Source organism: Heloderma suspectum, chromosome 6 (genome assembly GCF_057233095.1).
Source record: "Heloderma suspectum isolate Gila_16-S chromosome 6, 16-S_ref, whole genome shotgun sequence".
NCBI lineage: Eukaryota > Metazoa > Chordata > Lepidosauria > Squamata > Helodermatidae > Heloderma > Heloderma suspectum.
This window is the reverse complement of record NC_139463.1, coordinates 57,532,636-57,559,135: the sequence shown is the minus strand read 5'-3', so window position 1 is coordinate 57,559,135 and position 26,500 is coordinate 57,532,636. Positions and strand designations below refer to the sequence as shown.

The window sequence follows — 26,500 nt, the reverse complement described above, 5'->3', positions numbered from 1 at the left end:
GCCACCGACGATTTTACATTTCCCAGCATGCCCCGACATTGTCTTGCTCAGGGCATTGTGGGAAATTTTAAATAGCAAGCATTGTCTGGACCCAACCTCCTCTACCAGATACACCTGCAGCCTTGGGAAAAGGCAGGGAGGTGGGTCAGGATAGGCGTCAGCCCTCCTGGGCCCTGCCAGCGGGCCAAGGGCCCCAGCAGCTGCCAGAAGAGGCCAGATGCTGGCCCTAGCCATGCAGCCACCTGGGGGCAAAGAAATATCTTGAGAGTGCCCTGGTTAAGCCCATTTCGACCGCTCTTCCATGGCCCTGGGGTTGATCTTTTCAGGAGGGTGAGGCTCTGTTGCAGGATAGTTTTGCCATCAACCATACTGGAGGTTGTCTGCATTCTTCACCTGCCAATCCGAACCCCCCACCTCCCCACCCTGGCACCTCGGCCCCAGGGACACGCTGGGCTTCCAAGCTATATGCATCGATAAAACAGCTCTCCTTCCTTTCTGCTCTGCAGGTCGTCAGCCGCCTCCTTGCTGATCTGGCTCCTGCCCCGTCGGCCCACTTGTGGGGGGAAATGTTCAAGAGCCTAGCCAAGCAGCTGGTGCAGGAGCTGGACTCCGACAGGAAGCTAGTGCCTATGCTTAGCCTGGCGCACAGCGAGAGCTTCCGGCCCCTCTCCCTGGTGAGGGAAGAGCGGTGCAGGCTGCCTTGGTGCACCCGGAGGTACTCTCCAACCGCCTTCCAGCTGGCAGACGTACTCCAGGAAGGTGCAACCATGGAAATAGGTATGTGGCTTCCTATGACTCAAGAGGCATCCATCAGGCTAGGCTCCAGTTTGGGAAACAGGGCCACATCCGCGGGGCCGAGGGGGCCCACGGTGGCTTAGCAGCAGCCGCGTCTAGCCCAGGTCTGCCAAAGGATAAGGAAGAACTTTTTCTCTTCGGCAGCTGTTATGGGCAAGCCAGGAAGGGGACCCAGAGGTGAAGCAGAGTCGGATCCACTGGTTCTGTCTCGAGAGGGCAAAGGGGAAGACAGCGCCGGCTGGCCTTGCGACTGGGCAGAGCGAGGCGGATGCCTCAGGCAGCGGATTGTGGGTGTCAAGAAACCGCAGCAAGTTGTTGGTGCTGTTGTTGTTGTTAGCAGCAGGAGGAGGAGGAACGATTCACAAGATCAGCCTCAGATGGCCTTCTCTCTGTCCCATCAGCCAGGACAGCTAGGCTGGTGAGGACGAGGGACAGGGCCTTCTCTGTGGTGGCCACCACTGTGTGAAACTCCCTCCTTAGGGAACTCTGCCATGCCCCCTCTTTAATGAGCTTCCGCCACGCATTGAAAACGTGGTAGTTCAGGCAGGCATTTGGGGTGGGTTAGGGTATTTTTAGAAATACGATGTTTTAATGTGAGATTGTATTGTTTTAAAACTGTTTGTGTTGCTGTACATCACCCAGATGTATAGCATGTACATCTGGGAGCATGTACATGTACAGCATGTTCACAGGTGACCGGCTAGATGGGCGATTAAGAAATTCAGTAAATAAAATAAATAATTTGCTTGCTTGCTTACTGCCAGGGAGGGGTTGTACAATTCCTGCCTGTGGGGTTTTCCGACCTCAGGCGCCAACACAACTTGGCTGGCCAGGGGTACGGTGCCCTTTGCCTGGCGATGGGGGTGCCCGTTGCTGCTCTGCTTCAGGCAGCAAAATGTCTCGGGCAGCTCAGCCCAGGGAAAGAAGCCGTGCCGGTGGCAAATCTGAGCAAGAATGAACAGTTCTGTCGGGACAAAGGGCTCCTTCACACGGAGATTTTATCCTGCGATTAAGATGGCTCCCTCACGGAAGTCTGCGGGCTCTTTACATGACGCCGTGACCCTCCAGGGCGTCTCCTGCACTAAATGCCCTTTGCTCCGCTTTTAAATAGATGGCAGATAATGAGCTATGAAATTACCCCATTGTGCTCCACTTCAGTTCCCTCTGTGAAAAGAGGAAAAGCAGCAAGAAGAGGAGCGAGATCAACGAAAGATAATGGCAGGCTCAGATACGGGGAGAAGGAGGGGGTGGGGGAAAACGAAGCACGAGAAAAAGGGAGGTGTTGTGATCCTGCATCTAAAACGGAAGCAGAAAGCCCCATTTTAAATGCAGGATTTTAAGCTGGTGTAGAGATGCCCTAAGAAAAGGGGATGTGGTGGAGGTCAATCAAATCATTAATGGTATGAAGAGAGTGAGTACAGAGCATTTTTTTTGACTCATCTGATATTGGATCCTGGGGCTATCAAACAAAATGGATTGGTAGATGATTGAGAACTAACACCAGGCAGTGCCGATGTGGCCCTCTGTGGCCTTTAGTGTGGCCCCTGCCATCTCCATTGCTGCCCCTACACCACTGGAATTCACCAGGGCAGTAGCAGAAAATGGTCAGTTTGCCACCAAAATTTGACAGCAAACCACTACGGAGATTCAAAGTGCCAAATTTTGCTGGTTTTCAAGCTAAATGTGGCCCTTTTGAGTCTCTGTGGTGGTTTTCTGCCTAATTTCAGCAGTAAGCTACTTATTTTTTTGCTGCTGCTGGCAGTGCAGCAGAAGAAGTATGGTCCCTGGAGCACCCAAAGTTGTTCACCCCTGGTTTAGGGCACCCATTGGCCATGCTGGCTGGGGAATGATGGTGGTTGTAATCCAACACCAAATGCACAATTACAAGATGGGGGATACATGGCTCAACAACACTACAAGCAAGAAGGATCTTGGAATTGTTGTCGATCACAAGCGGAAGACGAGCCAACCATGTGATGTAGCTGCAAAAAAGGCCAATGCTCTTTTGGGCTGCATTAATAGAAGCATAGCATCCAAATCCTGGGAAGTACTAGTTCCCCTCTACTCAGCCCTGGTTAGGCCTCATCTGGAGGCCTGTGTCCAGTTCTGGGCAACGCACTTTAAGAAGGATGCAGACAAGCTGGAGAGGGTTCAGAGGAGGGCAACGAAGATGATCAGGGGACTGGAAACAAAGCCCTATGGGGAGAGACTGAAAGAAGTGGGCATGTTTAGCCTTGAGAAGAGAAGACTGAGGGGAGATAGGATAGTGCTGTTCAAGTCCTTGAAAGGTTGTCAGAGAGAGGAAGGCCAGGATCTCTTCTCGATCATCCCAGAGTGCAGGACACGGAATAATGGGCTCAAGCTACAGGAAGCCAAATTCTGGCTGAACATCAGGAAAAGCTTCCTGACTGTTAGTGCAATACGACAATGGATCCAATTCCCTAGGGAGGTGGAGGGCTCTCCCACACTGGAGGCATTCAAGATGAAGCTGGACAGCCATCTGTCAGGGATGCTCTGACTTGGATTCCTGCATTGAACAGGGGGTTGGACTTGATGGCCTTGTAGGCCCCTTCCAACCCTACTATTCTATGATTCTATGATAAAACATCTGGAGGGCCCTGGGTTGGGGAAGGCAGGTTTAAGTATGGAATTCATAACTGCAAGATGTGAGGATGACCTCTAGAACTTAGATGGCTTTTTAAAGGGGATTAGATTGATCCCAGTATCCACATGGAACTAATGCCACCACCACTTTCAGAGGCAATGTACCTCTGACTAATAGGTGCTGAGGCCAAGCAGCATTGGAGAGGTTTCTCCATCATGCCTGGCTTGCGACCTTCCCAGGGGCAAGACCTTCCCAGATCTTCTTTGGAAGCCCTGCTACAGATGCCCATCTTCTGATGTCAGACAAATAGCTACCAAGAACAGGGTCTTTTCTGCAGTGGCTCCCCATCTCCAGAAACCCATCGCAAGAGACATTTGTCAGGTGACTGTGCTTCACCCCACCCCCAGCCTTAGGCAACGGATTAAAACTATTCTATTCTCAAGTAGTGAGACGTTGTTTTGCTTCACAGCCAGTTGTGTAGCTGTTAGTTTGTAAGGATTTTAGATGTTTACAACAAGTGTTTGAATTGGGATGGATGTCAATGTGTTATTGTTTTAATAGAATTGTAAACTGCCTAGAAGATCCTAGATAGAAAGGTGAGATATAAATCCTTTTACATAATACAGACAGACAGACATCTGGCCGCTGGACAGAAAGAGAACTGGACTGGATGGATTCCTTGGTCTGATCTTTTTGATCTTCGCGTGCCAGCAAACATTACAGAGCCCCAAGGAGGGCTGGGAGGCGGGGAATCAACCCCATTCCTTACTGAGCTTGGTACTCCATGGATGGCTCAAACATCATAGGCTGCCTTTACACTAAAGAAAACCCGCACAGTCCTCCATTCTAGAGCCTTTGCGCATTTACCTCCGGCTCCCAGGCAGCGACCATGTGATTGCTGAGAGGGGAAGCTTTTAATTTTCAAGGTTCCATCGAATTCAATGAAACAGCACCATGTAGTGGCTGTTTTAATCTCATAACATTCTGAGTTAAAAAGATAATGCATTAGTTCTGGATCTTTTTGGGTTGGAATAACCAGGAAATCCCTCTGGATGTGCCCTGGCGGCTGGCAATGTCATGAAAAGGACCCGCAAACGTCTGTGAGTGAGCAATCTCAATAGCAGGATAAGAGCTCCGTGTGAGCTCTTATCCCATAGCCTGCCAGGCGCTTGACAACATGGATATGTTTGCATTTCCAGACAGGCTGAAAAAGCAGGAGAATGATTAAGACACTGGGAGGCTACAATAATCCATGGTTTGTGTGGGCTACATTTGCGGTCTGCAGGAGTCTGAATACACACATGCTTCATGCTCTTTCCTGTGCAGACATGCAGAACATTTGAAGCGGTCCTTAATCAACATTGGGATTTCAAGGGGATAAGTCCAACAAAGGGGAATTAAGGGGCTTGGATATCTTGCCCAAACCATGGATTGGTTTCTGGGTCCATGCCTCAGCTTCCCATATCCAGACAAATTGTGGATTCCAGTGCTGGTTTGCAAGCAAGCTGGGCTGCCCGATTCATAATGACCAGCTGTGGTTCTTTTGCACCAAGGAGGAACCAAAGCGCAGAAGAGGAGAGGTCACATAAACCTGAAGTGCAGCCCCAGCAGGTTTGACCATGATGTCTGAACCAGACCAGTGTGTTTTGAACATGGATTTTGTTTTGCTGTGAATTTTTCCAGAGCTGAAATACTCGGAGCCGTTCCTGTTTTCCACAAATACGTGCCAGAAATCTGGAGCTAGGCTGGCCCTTAAGATGAAGTCTGCAGAAGTGGATGTGGCTGGCTTGGGCTCTGAGCGCTTGTCTGCCTCTCCAGTACACGTGAGGAAAATCTACGTGGACCCCAGAGAGCTGTGGTGAGCGTGGCTTTGTGTGTCGCTACACGGATGTGAGAAGGAAGGAACAGCAGAAGCTAGCTAGGTTCGCTGGGTGTTTTGCGTAAACCAAAGACAACACGGTGTTGCCTTTGATTTATGCCCACATACCCTACCAGGAGGCAAAAGGAGGCAGCAGATTTCAGGTGCCTCTCAAAGCTGCAAAGTGGGACAGACCGATTGATTTCTGGTTCACGTGGCATAATCTACAAGTTCAGCTGTGCAAGTCATGGGGAAACAAACAGAGCCGCAGCGCTCCTGTGGAGCTCGTATTCATTTCACCAGGGTGGGGTGTGGGGTGGGGGTTTGCAGGAGAACGCCCTGGCTGATTGTGCCCATGTTCATGAATCGAAGAGGGCCATGCCACTCGGACTCTCTTCTTTGGCCAGCCTGTCTAGAACACGGCCAACACCCTCCTGCAGCCACGCACCGCAGGGGGAAGTTGGACATGGTGGGCAAACTGTCTCTAAGGGAAGCTTGCCCACTATTACTGTAGCAGCATCCCTCTGGGCTCAGGTCACAGGAAGGGCCAGAGAACAGAAATAGGTGAGGCCGGCCCAAGACGTTTTGCTGCCTGGGGAGCAGCCGCAAATGGTTCCCCCACCCCCACCCCGGTCACGGTGCACAGTATCCAAGTGTGGTCGAGTTATTTTGGCACCCGAGGCAAAAAATCATAGAATCATAGAATAGTGGGGTTGGAAGGGGCCTACAAGGCCATCGAGTCCAACCCCCTGCTCAATGCAGGAGTCCAAGTCAGAGCATCCCCGACAGATGGCTGTCCAGCCTCGTCTTGAAGGCCTCCAGGGTGGGAGAGCCCACCACCTCCCGAGGGAACTGGTTCCATTCTCGTATTGCTCTAACAGCCAGGAGGTTTTTCCTGATGTTCAGCCGGGGTCTGGCTTCCTGTCACTTGAGCCCATGATTCCGTGTCCTGCACTCTGGGATGCAGGACCCCCAAGCGCTTCTCCCTCTGGCCGTAAAAACTGAATAACAACAACTTAAAAGGGCTAAGAACTCGCTGCCGTTTCATGACACCATCAGTCGCCTGAAGCTGCTACTTCACGCTGCCTAATGGTCACAGGCCCTGCCAGTCAGATCCTGCCAGTTCTTATGAGGGCGGCCAGCTCTACGAGGCCTTGCTAGGCAGTCCCAATCCCCCGTGGGGAGGGCCTTGCTGGGCCCGTAAGCCTGTGGCGACCAGCGCTGAAGAAGAAGGCGACGACGCAGGAGGTTCCCCTGGGGAAAGCGCTCCTGCTCTTCCAACAGTGTCCACTAGAGGATAGACTAGGACAAGGAAAACCAAGCGAGCCTCCTTTAACAGGGGCAGCAGGGCGGGGAGTGGGGGACAGGAGCTGCTCCTCTCCCAGGCGGGGGTCCCGCCATCCCCTGGCCCGGGCTGGCCCTGTCTCCTCAAAGGGGGGAGGCTCACATTGCTGCCTGTCCAGTCGCCCGCCACCTGGGGCGTCCAGCTTTCCTCCTGGCTTGGGCAGCTGCCTCGGCTGCCTTGGCTGCCTCCCGGTCTCCATCCGCTTTCAGGCTGCAGACGAAGCTGCGCGCAAAGGGCCTCTCCGAATTCTCCAGCCTGTTTGTGGGCAGAGAAATTGCGGCGACCATTTCACCGAACTGTCCTCCTAGGGGAGGAGAAATTCTCCAGCAGTTTCTCACAGGGAGCGCTCATTATTTGGCAGGGGCTGTAGCACAGCTTCTGTCTTTGTTCCGAAGGGTCTTGGGATCGGCGCATTGATTCTGCAGGTGGCAACAGCGTCACCCGAGTCGAGGCTTCCGCTTCTTTGAGGCAGCGTTTTGAATCCCTTTGGGCGGTATTTTCGAGCTTCCCTGGTCACCGCGAGGCACCCGAGGGTGCAGTGTGTGTTTTCTCTCTCTAGTATACATCTTTCCATTGCTCTGCAGCCTCCCAGGCCACCTGCACTTTCCGAGCTGAAAAGGCCCCATGGGAGGAATTGCCTCGTGACAATCTTTTTAAAATTATTAAATTTTATTATTTTAAAAAATATATTTTAAATAGTTGTTATTATTATTATTATCTTAAACAATCTTATTTTTATTTATTTTTTATTTATTAAATTTATTAATTGCTCATCTGGCTGGTCACCCAGCCACTCTGGGCGATGTACAATAATAAAAAGAGTTTAAAACAATAACATTCTACATTAAAAACGCCATATTTCTAAACTTACCCTACCCCCCCCCCAAGTGTCTTCCTCGTGAGGGCTTTCACTGAAGTGCGGGAAGCCGAGGAGGCTACAGGCTGCCACAGAGACGACTGGGCAATGGCAGACAGGACACGCACGCACACTCCTCAGTCACCTCACAAGTAAGGGAAGCACAAGAACCCCAAACCCAGCCCAGGAGAACGCCTCTGAAATTTCTCCTCCTCTGAATTTCTTTTCGAAAGCCGTTTCTTTTCTATTCGATTGAATGAGAACGGCCGGAAAAAATGTGGGCGGAATCTGCTGTGGGCACAGCAGACGCCGGGCGGTGAGGCGCAGGGGCGACGCCGGAGGGCAGAGCGGTGTGTGCCACGCTGCCTGCCCTGCGCCTGCTGCCCTCAGGCGGGTGCCTCAGGTCTTCCCTGCCCTGGGAGGACATCGCGCCCTTGGACCCTTCCACTGGGCAGGCCGGAGCAGGCCAGACCAAGCAGCACCAGAGCTACCCAAGGATAGCCTCAGCAGCAGGGTCTCCTGGGGCAAGGGCCCACTGCAGCTGTGTGACCCTCCTCCACATTGCCTTTAGGAAAACTGAAATATCCCTCAGCAGTCTTCAGCGAATCACCCCTAAGCTGCAGCTGTATGTTGTGACTGAGGCGTTCGAGATAATGAGGTCGCTTCTGATCGAAGAGACTGTCCAAACAGGAGGCAAGGGAGAGGTTTCTGCGGCCGAACTGCTGAAGATACAGGTTGGTTGGTTTGCGGTCTTTGGCCTGGCCCTTCTTCTTCTCTCTCTCTCTCTCTCAACTGTAAGTAATAAATACATTAATTAAAATGGCGTATTTATGCCATGCAAGAACCTTTGCAGAGTTGTTCCCATGGCAGACGTGTTTCATGAAGTATAAATGAAATGAGGGTGGGGGAAGCCCTCTCCCCTTGTTCTGCAGCTCGAGGTAGAGCACGACTTCGTGCTGTTGACAGTCAATAAGATGAAAATGCCCTGGAAAAGACCCTGATGCTGGGAAAGATTGAAGGCAAAAGGAGAAGGGGATGGCAGAGGATGAGATGGCTAGATAGCATCACCGATGCAATGAATATGAACCTGAGCACACTCCGGGAGAGAGCGCAGGACAGGAGGGCCTGGCGTGCTATGGTCCATAGGGTCACGAAGAGTCGGACACGACTGAACGACTGAGCAACAAAGAAGAGTGGAGCATGCATGCTAGTTACAAAAGAAGGATAAATAAGTGCAAAAACACGGGGATTTTTCTAAGTAGAGCTTCAGCTATTGGGTGGTATAGAAACGTTAAAAAAAAATAAAAATAGTACGCAACAGAAAGTGGATATGCAGGATGGAGGCATCTTTAGAAGGCAGGTGCTGCAATGAGCAGCCACATTTAACAAACAAAATGGCATACATTCACAGCTCACTTGCTCCGGCATATAGGGCCTTTTCTGCTGTGGCACATCAGCTGTGGAATGAGCTCCTTAGGGAGGTTCGCCTGGCACCTACGTTGTACTACTTCCGGCACCAGGTGAAGACCTTTTTAATTCCCCAGCATTTTGGGGCACAATCCTATGGGGATAGGGGGCCGCCCCTGAACTCAGAGGCGAGCACCTATACAATGCAGGGCAGGATCGTCCCCTCCGCGCTTCAGCCGCCCTGCATTTGCAGTTAGACAGCCAATTTTGGCTGTCTAGCTGTGGGAAGGCAGAGCGGGGGAGGCGGCTGCTGGACAGCACATAGGATGCGTTGTACCAGGATTTCCACCTTCCCTGCCCCAGAACGCTACCAGAACGCCCTGTGTTTGCCACTCCACGCTCCTCTTCCGAGTGTGGAGCGCAGGGCCATCCCAAGTTGCCTGCGAGACAGTGGGGGGGGGGGAGGTCGGATCTCCGGGAACCAACCTCGGAGTGTGGGCTCCAAGATCAGTTCCCAGGGACCAACATGTCCTATGGCCATCTAGCTGCTGACTAGCGGCCATAGGATAGCTTCCTCCAGCACTCTAGGTTTTTTTTTTAGCTCCGCTGTTTTACATCTGTATTTTAAATCTCAGCATTGCCACTCGGTTTTGTTCTGCTTGTGCTGTTATATTGTGGTTTTAAGCTTTCATATTTTATATTGTTTTATGCTGTGCTTTGTGGTTTTAATTCTTGTGAACTGCCCAGAGAGCTCCGGCTATTGGGCAGGATAGAAATGAAATAAATAAATAAATAAATAAATAAATGATAAAGTCAGCTGGAAGGGGAGCAGTGCTAACTCTTCGGCCTGGAAGGGAGCATGACAAGTTCCTCAGCTGGAAGGGGAGCCTGGCTGGACACTGGTGGGAGCAGGATGCCAGGTTAGCGTTTGGGGGCAGAGTGCCACTCACTCCCTTAGTGCCAAGATCCCTCCATGGGGTTTCCTGTCCCGTGCCTCGACTCCTGCCTCAGTAGGGAGGCCTGACTGCCCCCAGGGCTGCTTCCAGATGAAGGGCTCCAAGCACTCCCAGTTAGAAAGCTTGGTGCAGCTTTTTTGTCCATCATTTTCTCTTTAGCAGATTTTCTGTGGTAAGAAAAAGACAGAAGAAGCGGTGGGAAAATACCAAAATGTTACGAGTAGAAAACAGTGTTGTCTGAATCCCCCATAAAATTCTGTGAATGAGGCAGAGCAATGGTGCCATAAAAGCCTTGTCTGGAAGCACCGGAAAACCACGGTGGCTTCCCGCCTGCCTTCCTTATCAGTGTATGATGTGGTGTAAGGCAGGAATGGACAGAAGGTAGATCAGGATCTACCTGTCGATCTGTTGGTGGTTATGACACAAGCAGGTCTGACTCCCTGTTGTCTAACAATAGCAACAAAAGTTGCACACGCACGCACACACCGTCCCATTTAGGTTGCTGAAGTAGAAAAAAAAACTTTAGGGGAAAACTAGGAGTGGGTTTGTGTGTGAAAGGGCTGCAAGCTCCATTTTGGTACCAAAACAAATTCCTGGGCTGAGTATGTGCTCAGAGGCACCCTGTTCCTTAATTCTCTTCCCCAGCCCACTATTTTCCACCTGGTGGACTTCAGGAAAACTGGTAGATCTAGCAGGCCTAAAGTCTGCTCACCCCCAGTTGACGGTACCCTTAACAATCTCTGCTCAAATCCTCAGGCCCTGAACATGAGAGTGAAAAAGAAGTCCATGCTAATTCCCCAAGGCACAGTGGTGGCTTATGGGGTTGAGAAGCTGCAGGCCCAAGAGGAAGACCCAGGTGAGTGAAAACAGTTGTGTATCCATGTGGAAGTGGATGCAGCATTGCACGAGGGATGTGGAAATATCTAGAGGGCGGCTTTCGTGTGTCAAGAGTCTGGAGGCAGGAGCGTGGTTGTAAGCAAGTGTGTGGAAAAGTGGGGGAGATTGTCTCCCCCACACCTGGGGAAGTTTTGCCAAAGTTTGAGCCTCTCCAAACTAATGTGAAGATCTTGGTTTGGGTGGGCTTTATTGATCAAGAGTTGACAGGACTTGATTTCAGCTAGGACTCAGCACCAGAACCCGTTGGGAATGCCAGTGTCCAAACCTGGACCATGCAAATCCATCGAGAGGATAATGCCTCTGTAAATTTGCAGAGTGCCTTTCCCTCACCTGTACACCATTTCCGCCAGCCCTTGAGATCTGGGGAAGGATTTCCAGACAAACGTGAACTCCAGCACTTTGCCTTTTTAAAAATAAACCACTGTGTCTTTATACTGCAGTGAATTTAGCAGGGAGAGACGTTTGAGGCTTACGGGTCCTCCCTGAATGGCTCCTGGGGGAAAGGAGCTCAGGGCTGGCTCACATCTTGGAGGGCTAATCTGTATGACTTCAGCTACTTCAAAACATGGAAAGATCCTATAACTGGAGGATCTTGGAGCCCTGCCGCATTTGGGACCCTCCCGTTCGAGCGGAGTCCTGAGCATCTGCTCCAAGGTCCTGCCATGTCCGTGCCGTTTCCTCCAGTTATAGGATCTCGGGTTGCAGGGCTGGGAAAAACTTCTGAGACCTTGGTCATCCACCAGCCAGGACAGATGGAGCAATCGTCTAACTAGGTATAGCGAGGCTATTATAAATGGCCCCACATGTGGCCATTTGTGCACAGCACTGCACAGATGGAAGAGTTTTTTTCACCATTTTATTTCTAGTTATTTAAAGCATTTATTTCCCACCTTCCCACCACAAAGCCTTCAAGGAGGGTTAGGGTCCAAAATGAAATGATTTACTGTATGTCCATATAAAAGCCAGCAATCTAAAAACAATAACCTGAAGGGGCTGAAGGGAGTGGGGATGGCTCCATGACATGAGAAAACTCCCCAAACTGTGTGTGGAACCACTTGCCGCATGGTGACAGCAGCTGTGTTTGCAGCACTCACCTGGAGCGAAATGCTGTGATGACCCAATGCTGTGGGTCATCCAAAGTCCACTGCTCCACTTAAGAGACACGGAGAACTCCATTCTGTCTTCGTTTTCTTACCGTTTCTTTGCTTTTTGTTTCCGCTTCAGTTTTCATCTACCCAAGGTTTCAAGGGAAGTCGTTTCCTTCGCTTACTTATGATGGTATGTTTAACATTATTGCTACTTATAATTTATACTTGCCATTTAGATATAATGTACACATAATTTACACACATCTCTCAGGATACATGGCACTTTGTGGAGTAATGTAAAGAAAACCAACAACGGAAAGATAGGACTCTGCCCGGAGGATCTTCTAATGTGAATTTCAACAGCGGGAGAGACAGCAAGGAGGTGGAGGAAAGGGTGTGGTAGGGGTGTATATGTAACTAGAGTAACAGGCATTCCAACAAGGGTACCAACAGGTCTGCTGCAGCAGTAACAGCAAAGGGCCTTGTGGTACCTTAAAGACAAACAACCGTATTGCGGCATAAGCGTCCATGTGCCAAAGCGCGGATTAGAGCTCACACATCTGAAGTAGGCTCTAGTCCATGAACCCTTATGGCACAGTACACTTCTTAGTCTTTAAGATGCCACAGGACTCTTTGGATAAACCAGGGGACTTCAGCCATGTGGACTTGACAAGTGCTATAAATGGGTGCCTAGAATGGATGTTAAAGCCACAGTCCTAAACACATTTAACAAGAACAGCCCATTTAACTCAGGAGGACACCCTTTCCCTAAGCAAGCACGAGGTCAGACTGTGGGCTTCTTCACAGGGAGCTTTTATCCTGCGATTGAGATGGCTCCCTCACGGAAGTTTGCGGGTCCTTCAGTTGACGTCGTGAACCTCCAGGGCATCTCCTGCACTAAATGACCTGTATTCCATTTGTAAAAAGATTGGAGATAATGAGCTCCCAAATTACAGTGCCTGAGTTCCGCTTGAGTTCCCTCGTGAAAAGAGGAACACCCGCAATAAGAGGAGCTGGACCACAGCGCCATCTAGCGGCTGTATAATGAAACATATGGAAGACTCAGATAAGGGGGGAAAGTGCGGGGGAGGAAGCACATGTAAAGGGAGTCCGTCGTGATCCTGTATTTAAAACAGAAGCAGAAAGCCCCATTTCAAATGTGGGGTTTTAGGCTGGCATAGCAATGCCCTGTGTAAAGAGCCCCACAGTTCATTATTAAAGGCTGGTAAAAGCCCGTCGCCCCCACTAGCATGACCACCAGAGGGCAGGGCGCCATGGCCTCTGTGTTGGTCACACCAGCAATGTACTACCACTGTTACGATGAGGAGTTAGTTCCCCTCTACTCAGCACTGGTTAGGCCTCATCTGGAGTCCTGTGTCCAGTTCTGGGCAACGCACTTTAAGAAGGATGCAGACAAGCTGGAGAGGGTTCAGAGGAGGGCAACGAAGATGATCAGGGGACTGGAAACAAAGCCCTGTGAGGAGAGACTGAAAGAACTGGGCATGTTTAGCCTTGAGAAGAGAAGGCTGAGGGGAGATAGGATGGTGCTCAAGTCCTTGAAAGACTGTCACAGAGAGGAAGGCCGGGATCTCTTCTCGATCATCCCAGAGTGCAGGACACGGAATAATGGGCTCAAGTGACAGGAAGCCAGATTCCGGCTGAACATCAGGAAAAACTTCCTGACTGTTAGAGCAATCTGACAATGGAACCAATGATGTAGGGAGGTGTTGGGCTCTCCCACACTGGAGGCGTTCAAGACAAGGCTGGACAGCCACCTGTCAGGGATGCTCTGACTTGGATTCCTGCATTGGGCAGGGGGTTGGACTCGAGGGTCTTGTAGGCCCCTTCCAACCCTACTGTTCTATGATTCTATGACTGCCTCTGCCCTTGCTGAATTTCCAAATGTTAGGCAGGAGTGGATTAGAGTCCCTTCTCCATACATGGGTGCAAGCATGGAGGAGCCTCCATTTCTTACTAACAGTAATTCTGGTAAAATGGAAGGGGTTGGGACAAAGGAGGAGCGCTAAGCACATGCATTCCTCTCATTCTTTCCAAGAGGGAATACCTGCTTCAGCTTAATCTCAAGCCAATATTTATTTTTCTCTTCTCACTTCAGCATTCCAGGATGAGCTGGGCTCCTCGCTGACAGGCAAGTGCTCCTCTGTTGACTTCTGATTTCGCCCTTGGATCCTGCCTTTCCCGGCCACGCAGATCTTCCTCATCAGAGCAGCACCTTCCCTCCAGGTGGAGTGCCAATCCGGTGGTCAAGAGAGGCCCATGTGGTAGGCCCTGCATGTGTGATTGCATGGTTAATGCAGAGATTCTCTCTCGTGGTGTGTGGGGTCACACCTTAGGGAAGCAGCTCCTCTGTTGTTGGCGGGGCAGGGGGGTGAGAGAGATCGATCCTTGAGATCCTCGAGAGAGATCCTTAAGAGGCATCATAAAGTCTGCAAGAGCTGAGCTAGGTAGGACAATGGCCCAGAGGAAAGAGTTAGGCGCCTTCCTTCACTAGCAGCATCCCAGTTTGAATCAGTACCCCCCCCCCCAAGGTTGCTTTGGATTATTATTATTTGTATAAACAGGAAATGCTGTTCATGGGTCTCCCACATCACATCTAGCTTTGGCCATCTGCCGCTGACTGCCAACCGAGAGGCTTCAAGAAGACCATTGGCATATTGCCACACTGGCATCCAGTCATAAGCCAACATTTGCCCCCACAATGCTGAACCCTCTGCTGGCTAAGCTCTCCATAGGGCAACCTGTGTCATCCTCAGGCTGTAGTGAGCCACAGGCAGAAAGCCTGGTGCGCCGCCCTAAGCTGCTCACAGAGCAGACATGCTCAGCTCGCCTTGCCCACTGTGTGTTTAGACCAGCAAGAATCCTCCCTTGCCCTTGCGGTGGATTCATGTCAGCATGCCAGGCTGTCACCAGTGCTTTTCCCCTTTGCATCTGAATCCAGCTGTCACATAAAGTATAAACTGGCTCTCTGAAGCAAGCTACATGAACAGAAGAAATATATGGTGCAGCTGTAGTTGGACTGCGCACTTCAGAGCGTGGATGGGGGGTTGCATGCTAGGATGCCCTCAAAGCTTATGGATGTAAAAAAGAAAAGAAAGAAAGAAAAAGTTCCCTGCATGCAGAAAAGCTAGCCTGTCATGGAGCACGATTCTAAGCCTGCCTTCTCCCTGACATGCGGCTTTTCTGTGTAGAGGGAAGTATTTTGTACAGGAAAGCAGACCAGCCTGCTATCTCCCACCTACAGTCAGGGCTTCTCACACCAGGGTTTTATCCTGCACCTTTATTGGCGCTTCTGCTTCCAGATTCTTTGCAGGATTAACATCGGCTCCTTTATATGTACTTAAGTGTGCTTTTTTCGGGGATTTCCTTTCTCTGCAAATTCTATATGTTTCATTATACAGCCACTAGATGGCGCTGTGGTATAATGGAATTGCAGAAGTACACGCAGCTTTTGCGGTGCTTCATCGAAAAATGCCAGATTTTCCCCAATCTTTAAACAAACGGGATAAAAGTTATAAAGCATGGGAGAGGCCCTGCAGGTTGACAACGCCATGTAAAGGACCTGCAAATGTCTGTGAGTGAGCAATCATGAGCGCATGATAAAAGCCTCGTGTAGAGATGCCCTGAGAAATGATCCTGAGAAGTGATCTACATCATGTGACTCTCCTGATCATGGAGCTTAGCTGTCCATCACCAACTCAACAGGTGGCCTTGGGCAAGGCAGAGATCACAAAGTGCTCTGCGTATTGTTAAAAGTGCTGTAGAAAATGATGGTGCTAATAATGTTTACCAACACCTTTAGCTGTCCACCAAGTGAAAGATGCAGTTAAAGAGGCATATGAGCCACTGATGTACCTGAGCCAGGCCTTCAAGAGGCTTCTTCTGGAATCCTTTGTTATTGTGCTGCAGGACAGAGATGTTGCCTCCACTGTTCAGTCGCTGGTATGTCCCATTTCTCAGCTGCTCAACAGCTCATACCTGAAACTTTTTGGTTGTCCCTGAACCTCTCAGTGTCTTTGTTTCTTCCCCTTGCCCTTCCCCAGCTTCATCTTTTTGTTCATTGGCACCATCATCCCTTTAATTTCTGGAACTACACATGCAACAGAATGAGGTGGGAGAGTTCGAAGGTGACAGAAAGGACTGTGCCACATTAGACTCTGAGTTGGGGCGTGGGGAAACGAGGGGCCATTGCTTAGTGTGGCAGAGCCCCTGCTTGGCATGCAGAAGCTCCCAGGTTCAATCCCCAGCTTCTCCAGGTAGGGCAAGGAAAGAATCCTGCTGGAAACCCGGGAGAGCTGCTGCTGCCAGTCAGTGTCGGCAATACTGGGCTAGATGAGCCAATGGTCTGACTCAGTATGAGGCATCTCCCTATGTTCCTGTGCTCACTTTTGAGTGCTCCCCAACATTAAGAAAAAACAGCCCTGTAAGTACGTACGAAGCCACTTTATGCTGACTGAGTGAGACCATCTAGCCCAGAACACTCTGACTGGCAGTAGCTCTCCCAGTTTTCAGGCAGAGGGTTTTCCCAGCACCTGCTACCTCATAGCCCTTTTAAACTAGCGATGTCAAGAAATGAAGTTGGGACGTTCTGCATACCAGTGGAAAACCTGCACTGCGGGAAGAAGGGTTCTAGATGAGGCCTCTCTCTCATTTATGCTAGCTTTTTTACTTGCAGGGAGATTTTTTTACAAAAGGAAGCATCCTTATAATTGATTCTCCTGCCTGCTGCCTGAAGTGGGTGAATCACATATTCTACTATCCCAGGAAACTACAACCTCATTCTGCTGCATGTGTAGTCTGTCTCAGCCTAAATTTGTGTATGCCCTTAATCTAGGTTAATCCCATTTGGGATGCTTATTCCAGGAAGCCACTGCTGACTGAAGACATACATCCCTCCTCCAACTTCCTGTCTATCTGTTTTGCCTACTTCCTTCCTCTCTGCCCCAAGGCTCTGGTCTTGCCCAAGCATATCCTTTTAGACCCTGGATCTAGCTATGCTGTTTATGTTCCTACAAGCCCTTGACTGATTCTTAGCAAAACATTTTTCTCAACTCTGAAAAGAATTAATTAAAAGGCATTGGGAGCTGAGGGCTGTGTCATCTGGCTATTTCACCCTATTGACCGATGGACTACTCTAATTTTCCCCACCAGCTGGAGCTTTCCATGGCAGGGGAAAGTACTGATCAGCCCACATTGGAGTCGTTGGATGAGGAACTCCGATCTTCAGTGGAAATTCTGCTGTCCCACTTAGGGGTTTTCCAAGACACAGAGAGAGGAGAAAAGAGACTACTCTGGGGACCAGCCCACTTCCTTTGCTCCTCTTTAGATGGTATGGAAAACACTGTCAATTGCATGGCAGTGCGTCCTCCTTGCTTTCCCAAGGCAGGAAGGGAGTGTGTGTGTGTGTGTGTGGGGGGGGGGTCGTAGTTCATTCAGCCTCTCAAACTTTTGCAAAAAACAGAGTTAAGTGTACAGAAGGATAGCAACTGAGGTGGGAGAAACCAGGAAGGCCCTAGGACCCTGAGTAAACAGCTGGGGGATGGATACATGGCAGGAACCCAGCTGTAAAGCAAGTGCAGGGCCAGGACAGGAAGTGTAGCCATGGCCAGCCCAGCCACAGAGGCAAACTTAGGCACCTGGCTAGGTGCCAGCATTTCCATTGATGATGGATTGCTTGACCTCCACTCTCTAAAAAGTAAATACATCTTCATTTGGAGACACCCATGAATGATGTTGTTATTTGAACCATAATTTAGGTAGCGCTTCTGGAATGCAGCATGCTTTACAGTATTTTATCCCATTCATCCTCACAGCATCCCTGCAAGGTGGTGAGATATTATTCCTATCTTGCAGATGGGAGAGACTGAGGCTGAAAAAGCGACAGTGCCCCCATGAATACATTGAGCTAAGGCCGGCATTGCAATAACATGCTGGGGGAGCCCCCGCCACCCGCCCCCCAGCACAGGTAGCCCTGTGTGAGCCAGGCCTTCTGCGCAAACCCACTTGTGTGGAAAAATGGTCTATGCAGGTTCTCCCCCTCCGAAAAGTGTGTGTGTGGCGGGGCAGGGGGGACCATGTGATTGGGTGCTCGTGCAGAAGGCCCAATTTACACCAGAGTCGAGCTGGGAGTTCATTTGAACCTGCACCTCCCTGGTTCCCCGTGTAATGCAAGGCTCTGTCCACGCTGGCTCTGAAGAGAATGACCCTGGATGAATTAAATCATCAGCTGAATCACTCCAGGGGCATCTCTGTTGTTGTTCAGTCGTGTCCAACTCTTCGTGACCCTGTGGACCATAGCACGCCAGGCCTTCCTGTCCTGCGCTCTCTCCCGGAGTGTGCTCAAGTTCATATTCATTGCATCGGTGATGCTATCTAGCCATCTCATCCTCTGCCATCCCCTTCTCCTTTTGCCTTCAGTCTTTCCCAGCATCAGGGTCTTTTCCAGAGAGTTTTCTCTTCGCATTAGGTGGCCAAAATATTTGAGCTTCAGCTTCAGTATCTGTCCTTCCAATGAGCACTCAGGGTTGATTTCCTTTAGGATGGACTGATTTGACCTCCTTGCAGTCCAGGGGACTCGTAAGAGTCTTCTCCAGCTCCACAGTTCGAAAGCATTGATTCTTTGGCGCTCAGCCTTCCTTATAGTCCAGCTCTCACAGCCATACGTTGCTACTGGGAAAACCATAGCTTTGATTGTACGAACCTTTGTCAGCAAGGTGATGTCTCTGCTTCTTACTATGCTGTCTAGGTTTGCCATAGCTTTCCTCCCAAGGAGCAAGCGTCTTTTCATTTCATGGCTACAGTCACCATCTGTGGGGATCTTGGAGCCCAAGAAAATAAAATCTGTTGCTGCTTCCATTTCTTCAGGGGCATCTCTACAGAAGCCTAAAATCCTGCATTTAAAATGGGGCTTTCTGCTTCTGTTTTCAGTGCAGGATCACGACTCCCTTTTTCACCTGCTTCCTTATCCCCCTCCCCTTTCCCCCTCCTTCTCCCGGTAGCCGAGCCTTCCAGTATCTTTCATTGACCTCACTCCTCTTCTTGCTGCTTTTACTCTTTTCATGGAGGAAACTGAAACGGAACACAATGGGGTAATTTGATAGCTCATGATCTGCCTTCTATTTAAAAACGGAACAAAGGGCATTTAGTGCAGGAGGGTCACGGCAGGGCCACGGCCTCCTGTAAAGGGCCCACAAACTTCTGTGAAGGAGTGCTCTCAATCGCAGGATAAAAGCTCTGTGTGAAGAAAGGTGTGCCGATATAGTTTTACTAATGACACCGTCCCTGTTCTTGGGAATTGTGTTTGCAGAGTTGGACTACGAGATGCTGCCCCTGTTGGAGACGATCTTGGAGAAGAAAGAAATGGTCAAACAACTAGAGTTGGTGAGGCCCTTATAGCGTCATTCCCTCTGTGTCGTATTTTACTAGTTTGATTTTAAAACTTTCTGTTCGAACCGATACCAAACACATCTGCCTGGGAGGTATTCATTGCAGCAGAATGCTTGTCCTTTAAGAGTTTTAAGTAGTGCTGGTGGGCCATCCTTCCCTCACCCAAATTGTCCAGAACACTGGGTTAATGTCTCCTCAATGGGACCTAATGATCAGGAAATCGTTGGGAGAGCTCAGTTCAGTGTTTTGATTGGAAGAGTAATCAGACCTTGGGGAATGTGAATCCCTCCCATGCCTCAGGTAAGGGGAAGGGTGCTGTGTCTATGTGCACGCATAGCTGCTTAGAAAGGAACAAAAAAGCAGTTTGGGGACTGGCTAAAGACCTCTTAACCCTCCTCTACCCTCAGCGCATGTTCAGTGAACAGATGAGGGAAGTAGTGGGATTGTGCCTGCTAGACATGTCCCCCCCTCCCCCAGCAGCTGCACAATTGCTGATCGTGTGAAGGGGGCCTGCCTGCCTGCCTGCGGATATACTTGCACAGGCCTCCTCCTAGCTCCTCCGAATTCCCACTCATGTGGAGGAGCCCTGTAGCTGTAGGGCTCCTTCACATGCCCTACTCTTGCCAATCCCCTCCCCTCACACCTTCACTGAATGCACGTGGGATGTCTGAAGAGGGCTAGAGAGGGAGACGGAAGCAGAGCCAGCTGAAGTCGCCTTGTGGCTGCAGGTACCTCTTTCCCAGGATCTGATGTTGGGGTGGCAGATCATGAGAACCGGGGTGTTGCTGTGTTGGAGTTGGACCCGGAAGAGCCAGGATGAAATCCGCACTCAGCCATAAAGCTCCCTGGGTGACCCTGGGCCAGTCACACTCCCTCAGCCTAACCTACCTCATCAGGTTGTTGTGAGGATAAAACGGGAGGACACACACTATGTATACCACCTTGAGGTCCTTGCAGGAAAGCTGGGATATAAATGGAATGAATGAATGAATGAATGAATGAATGAATGAATGAATAGATGAAACTTCAACTAAATGAAGTCTTCCACCCCCTTGAGCCCATTCAGTTCTAAAGTGGCTGATGCTTCCTTCCTCCCCACTGGCGGAACGAAGTGGTCCGTGATGAAACGTTGCCCCAAGAACATCTCAGCGCCCCGAGAACATCTCAGCACTCCAAGATCGGTAGGCAGGGCGGCTGGCTTGGCAGGCAGCCGTGGCAGGTCTCAGATGGGAGGACCTGCATTAAGACTCAGGGCAGGACACAGTGGGAGGCAGAGTCCCAGCAACAAAAAGCAGCGTTCAGAGAGGGGAATTTGAAGCACAGAATTGGCAGGGTGTGCTTAACCCTACTCCAAATCCCTCCCCAAACTAATTTTTCCTCTGGAAAGTTCCAGATATGTGTTCAGGGGGCAAATGCACACTGAAGCCTGCAAAGCAGTGGGGGTTCAGTTGGGGTTTGTGTGTGAGATCTGGCATGGAGAAGCAGTGGACAGAAAAAGGGTTAATCACCCACCCACCCACCCACCATTTCTCCAGTACAGTTTTCAGGGGCAAGAGATGAAGGAAGCCCATTAAAGTTCTTTTCCTTCATTATACACGGAAGTGCGAGAGAGTGCCCAAATGGCTGCTTCCTGCAGCAGTCCAAGGAGAGGGCCTTACCAATCTCAGAGTCTCCAGACTCCCTGGACCTCTCATTTCAGGCTCTGAACCCTGGGCCAGAACACCCGTTTGAGGGGGGGAATGACCATGTTTTACAGCTAGCAGTTATTCCCGTGATCGTCACAGGAATTGCTGCTGGCTGTATCTCTGACTGTCCAGGCGTGGCTGGGACTGCTCATAAGCCAAAGGAAATGGCATGTATAAACTGGTCCCTCCCCCCCCCCTTCTCATATTTGACATCAAAAGATGAATGGCGTTTTGGAGTGGATTCTTTCTGGTGATGAAGGCGGCAATTTCACTATTCCGACTGATTCCCTGATGGACGAAGAAGCTGATCTAACCACTGAGCTGCTGCAAACTTGTGGGCTGGATTTAGAAGCTGAGAAAGACTCCATCACCTGCCTGTGGAACAAGAAAGCGTGTTCAGAACTGGCTGCTCTGTACTCCAGCTTGTATGCCCTAGAGATTCTAAGCGGATGAAGTAGGAAGTAAAACAGATTCCAAAAAGATGGCGCTTTTTCCTGCTGCAAGGTGTTGGCTAGGCTATGGTCTAATTTGTAAAATCCAGCACAATGCTTTCTGCTTCCACCTTCTTGAGCCCACTCAGTTCCAGGTGGCTGATGCTTCCTCCTTCCCCATTGGTGGAATGAAGTGATCACAAGACCATGGGAAGTAGGAAGTGGTTTGTATCACATGGTGGGTATTTAGCTTCTTAGGAGATGTCTGCCATCCCCGTTGCCTCCTACCTTGTGTAGTTTTTCATCCTGTGCTACATCTTTGTGAGTTGCATTTACATAGCCCAGACTCCTGCCCAAGTTAGATTCTGAAATAATCACATGCAGAATTTTTGCAAGCATCTTGGAAATATTTTTGGACAAGCCTCTTCTTGGCTATTGTTAGAAAGAGGAATGTTCGTCCAGGGGCTGCACTGAATACCATTATTCATGTGTGGAAGTGACTTTAACAGGGAATTCTGCTGAAATGTGGACAGCACAACTTGGCTTCCAGATGTCTCGGACTTGCAAGAACATATGTAAAAGTACAATGGCAGTTCACCACAGTGAAAAAGGACTCATTTCCCCTGCCTCAGCAGTGGTGTGGAAATTGTTGAGGCTTTGGGCTGCTCCACTCATTGTCAAAGGAATTGTTTTAAGGAGATAATCCACCCACCCACCCACCCACACTTGAACCCTCAACATTTAAGGTTAGCGAAAATCCTATGTTACTGTGACTGTCAGCAGGGTACCCCTTCTCCTATCCAAGCAAATACTTTATTGCATAAGGCAAGGGGAGCCAACTTACTGAGAAATGAGGCTCGTCTTGGAAATATAATATAAGCCAAAGTGCCATTGCTTATCTGGTTGCATATTACTAGTGCAATTTTCCTATATGGAGGCCAAAATATTGTTATCAGACAACTAGAGTATGATTCTACAATATTCATATCATAAGACTTTTCAGAAGAAAAATGTTTGAGCCCTTCCTAAAAGCCTTGGTTCTTGGTCCTCGTGGGCAAATCCAAACCAAATACACAAAGATTTAGTATTTCTTTTGGATTTCCTTTGGTTCTGCTATCATGTTTTCAAACTTATCTTTGAAGCAATGAGGGCTGGAAATATGAAAGCTTGGATTCTCAGCATCCGAGCAAGATCACAAGAGTGACTTTCTACTTCTGAAAGAAAGGGTGCAAGTCAGAAAGCTCCGCTAGATCTGGAGACTGAAGAGGGTGGGGCTTGGTGTAATCCTCTCTCTTGCCCCGAGTGCCATTCACTTTCAGTGGCCCACCTTGTGTACAGTATTGTACTACCAGAAATGGAAAGTCTGCCACTGCTGGACTTTAATGTGCAAGCCTTAAAATTAGGAATAAACTACCTTGAAATGAGGGACACCAACTGTAAACAATAACATATGGATGGTGGGGACTGGGGAGGATCATTGGAAGAACTTGAGAAAATGTGCCAATTTGCATACTTCTGTTAGTCATAAATCAACATAATTTATACATCACAAATAAATGCACCAAGTAGGGAAGGAGATGTTCATCAAGCCACATCTGGTGGGTCACTTTACTCTTATTCTGTGATATGAAGCTGTCATATTTAACTTAAAATATTTTAGTGGTGTATTGTTTCATATTTGGTTTCCAGAATGGTGTCTTGCCTTGGTCCCTGAAGCTGGACAGTGCTGGGGACCAGAGGAGGAATAAATAACACTATTATTCTGGAACTATTATAAAATTGTATTGAATTTTTTAGCTCTGCTGTCTTAACTTGCATTTAATTAAATTTTACAGTTTTAAATTTAAAACTGCTATTGCATTTTAAATATCTGCACTGCTGCTGGTTTTACTCTGGTTGTATTTTTATTCTGTAGTTTTAATCTATTATATTTTACATTGCATTTTATGTTGTATTTTTGTGGTTTTAGTTTTGTGAACCACCCAGAGAGCTTCGGCTGTTGGGCGGTATAAAAATGAAATAAATAAATAAATGTCTCGGTATGTTATGCAGGAGATGCTCTAGTTCCCAGCAGAGCAGTGGTTTGTATGTGGATGGGACCAGGCCCAGTCTAATCCCTAACATCTTCAGTTAAAGAGACTCAGCAGACAGAGAAGAGAAAGCCCTTTCTGCCCAACACACTGGAGACATGCAAAATCTCCAGCCCAAATATTAAGCCCAAGCTTGCTTGCCCTCTGACAACAGTCTATTAAAGGTGCCATGGCGGTAGACAGAGAGTTCCTACATCAGCTGGGCCTCAAGACAGGTGCACAGGGTGAGCTCCTCATGGCTACTGAATGTAAGGGATTCAGAGGTGTCGAACCAGGATTCCCCCAGCAGCCAGGCCCCACCGGCGCCTTGCCTTCCTGCACCCCCGAGGGGCAGCGTGCCTGCTGAAGGAGGTGCAAGCTGAAGAGGGCAACCTAGAGTCACCACGAGGCAGCGGCCAAGCCCCGCCAGCTGCTGCAGCGTTGGGTCAGGCAAGCTGGGCAGCCCGGGCGGCGTCACCTGGCTGCCCAGCCCCAGCCACGCCGGGGGCCTGTCCTTCACTCCAGCCACGTTGGCCCCTTGTGAGAAGGGCCCGCCAGAGCCAGCACCGGCTCTCCACTGCCCCTCCTCTTCAGAGCTGCCTCCTCTGGCACCTGGCTGCTCCTGCTTGCCTCCAGCCCCCCTGCCCGCTAGCTCCTGCTCGGGAAGCTGCCTGTCGCCCTTCTCAAACCCTGCCGTCCCCAGGTTGGTCCACTGCGCGCTCTCTCCTACCTGCAGAGCCCTGGCCGATCCTGTCATCACTTGGGATGGCGACCTCCAGCAAATCCTGACAGAAGAAGGGGCAGCATTATCCTTCCAGGTCCCAGCATAAGTGTACCTCACCCCTTCAGCACAATGACCCGGTAGCTGCAATGCTCCTGATTCAGTGCCAGGTCTTTAACTGGGCAACAATTTTGCTTGTGTAGCTCACTAATTTTGTTCCATCAGCCAGTCTCCCTTTACCTCTCAGCAAAGCCCCTGGCCTGCAATCGACTAGGTTTCCAGGTGTACACACCTGGATATGCAGTATACTCATCAATGAGCACAGAAGGGAGTTCACTCATCATCACACTGTGCTGGAAACGGCCCACACAAATTTTCCACGCAGAAAGGACTGGCGAGGAATATGAAAAAGGAACCACGGGTCAGTCCTGAAAGCTGCTACAGGTAAGGCATTTGCCTGAAGAGGTAATAAAACATCCTCTCAGTGAGAATTTCTGTTCTGGTGGTTGTCGGGCATTTTCGGCCTTGTATCTCTGACCATGTGCCCTGGGGTTTTCATTGAGCAGCTCTCTCCTGTGCTTCCCATTCAGTCTGCGGACAACAATGGCAGCTCTTCTGATCCAGGTTTGACTTCATACAGCAAGTAAACGAGGCACCCCCTCCCTCACCTCCACCCACAGTCACACAAGATCTGTTTTCCTATAATTAAGATGCATCCGTTGGGTTGTGTGGCCTGTCCACTTTGCTCTCTGTTTAAACTTCACTCATCCTGACTGCTGACTCTGACAGCAGCCTGCGGTTTGGCTTTCTCCCTCCGCTCCTTGTAACCTTCATTCTGTCTGTCCATTTCCACACAAAATCAAATGTTTAACCATCTAGAACTGGAAGACAGGAGGGTGGGCGTCAGTGACTGTAACATTTAACGGGGGTGGGGAGGACACCTATTAACAATTTTTATTTTTATTTTGGCTAATACCTTTTCCACTGTATAGTCATTTCAAGTAAAATGCCGTCTTCTGAGGAGATGACAACTCTGTGAAAATGTTTGCCATGTTAATGGCATCCTGAGGCACCTCACGTTTAGTCCACCATAGGCGCCAGGTTGCCTCCCAGTGGCTATTGAGAGGGAATATCTTGTCAAATAGGCTGGGAGGCTTTCAGGCAGTAAGGGCAACATGGCAGAAGGTGGAAATCAGAGACGGGAACCATGTGGGCAGGTAGCATATGAGCCGGGACAGAGTGAGAAAGAAGGGAAGGGTCCAGATCTGCGGGTCCCACACAGGGAGCCAGGCAGCGACTCCTGCTTGCTCGCCGCGCCACCAGGGGAGCTGGTCAGAAAGTGGAACTGCAGGCAAGATGCACAAGGTTCTTGGAGAGCCCTCGTAGCCAGATAGTCGGTTGGTCAGGAGGGCCCAGCCATCTCCCGCTTCTTCTGATATACAGCCTGTGGCTTTCTGTTGCCCTTCAGACCAAGTGACGAGATTATCTAGGGAAGCCGCTTGTGCTCCTGAGTGCCAGTTGGACTTCACCCACCCCACCTGTCTGTTGCACGTTCTGTCACTTTCCCAGTTCTGCCTTGCTGGATCCCGCAAAAATTATGCCACTGCACGTATAATAGTGTTAAAAGAAATGTAAAATGAGGTGTAATCTGCTTAACAGTTCATAAAAGATCTAGATCCTAGGGTTCAACTAGATCAGGGGTTCCTAGCCTTTTTGGACCAGTGGGCAGATTTGGAGTTTTGAAAGAGTGCCACGGGTGCTCTCACAAAATGGCTGCCATCAGGGGGCATGGTCATTCACAAAATAGCTACCATGGTGGGCATGGCCTCTCACAAAACATCCATTTCCCAGAAGGCAAACTGGTGAGGCTAAAAGAAAAGTATCTTGCCCAAGAGCCTAAGCACAAGGCAGAGGTGAGGTCTGCGTTCCAAAATACAAAACTATTCTTTTGAACCAATAGCTTTCTGCTCCAGCACTCATTTCACAGAATGAAAACTGATGAGGCTCAGAGACAAGTAACTTTGCCAAGAAACTGAGTACAAGCCAGAGGTAGGGTGTGGGCCCCCAATTGCCAAATCACAGATTTGCCCCCACAAAGCACAACAAACACTCATTTCACAGAAGGCAGTTAATTTCTTTGAACTTGGTGATGTTCAGAGAAAAACACCCCTGTCCCCCCAAAAACTCAACCAGGCAAAACACACAGGCACTACCCCAACCGCCCCCACCCTAGGCAAAACTCACACCACACACACACAGGCAAAACACTCACCCAACCATCCCCGTTTGTATTTTCTAAGAATGCCACCAAGTCCCGCATGGGGCTCAGAGGTATTCTTGGAAATTAAGGTAGTGCTGGAGACTGACATTTCGCTTTACAGTC

The 26,500-nt window shown here is 49.7% G+C and overlaps 1 protein-coding gene across 1 annotated transcript in view; it reads left to right on the top strand.

Annotated features, from left to right (window-relative positions):
• Positions 1-23,376, top strand: part of LOC146340932 (gasdermin-A3-like) — a 29,742-nt gene extending 6,366 nt beyond the window's left edge. Inside the window, exons 2-11 of the mRNA XM_084804531.1 lie at positions 507-777; positions 5,084-5,258; positions 8,031-8,193; positions 10,579-10,678; positions 11,944-11,997; positions 13,924-13,956; positions 15,628-15,767; positions 16,977-17,154; positions 19,132-19,205; positions 21,116-23,376. Coding sequence (XP_084660657.1) covers positions 567-777; positions 5,084-5,258; positions 8,031-8,193; positions 10,579-10,678; positions 11,944-11,997; positions 13,924-13,956; positions 15,628-15,767; positions 16,977-17,154; positions 19,132-19,205; positions 21,116-21,349 — 1,362 coding nt within the window. The 5' untranslated portion in view covers positions 507-566 and the 3' untranslated portion in view covers positions 21,350-23,376. The remainder of the gene's footprint in view (positions 1-506; positions 778-5,083; positions 5,259-8,030; positions 8,194-10,578; positions 10,679-11,943; positions 11,998-13,923; positions 13,957-15,627; positions 15,768-16,976; positions 17,155-19,131; positions 19,206-21,115) is intronic.
• The last annotated feature ends 3,124 nt before the right edge of the window (positions 23,377-26,500 follow it).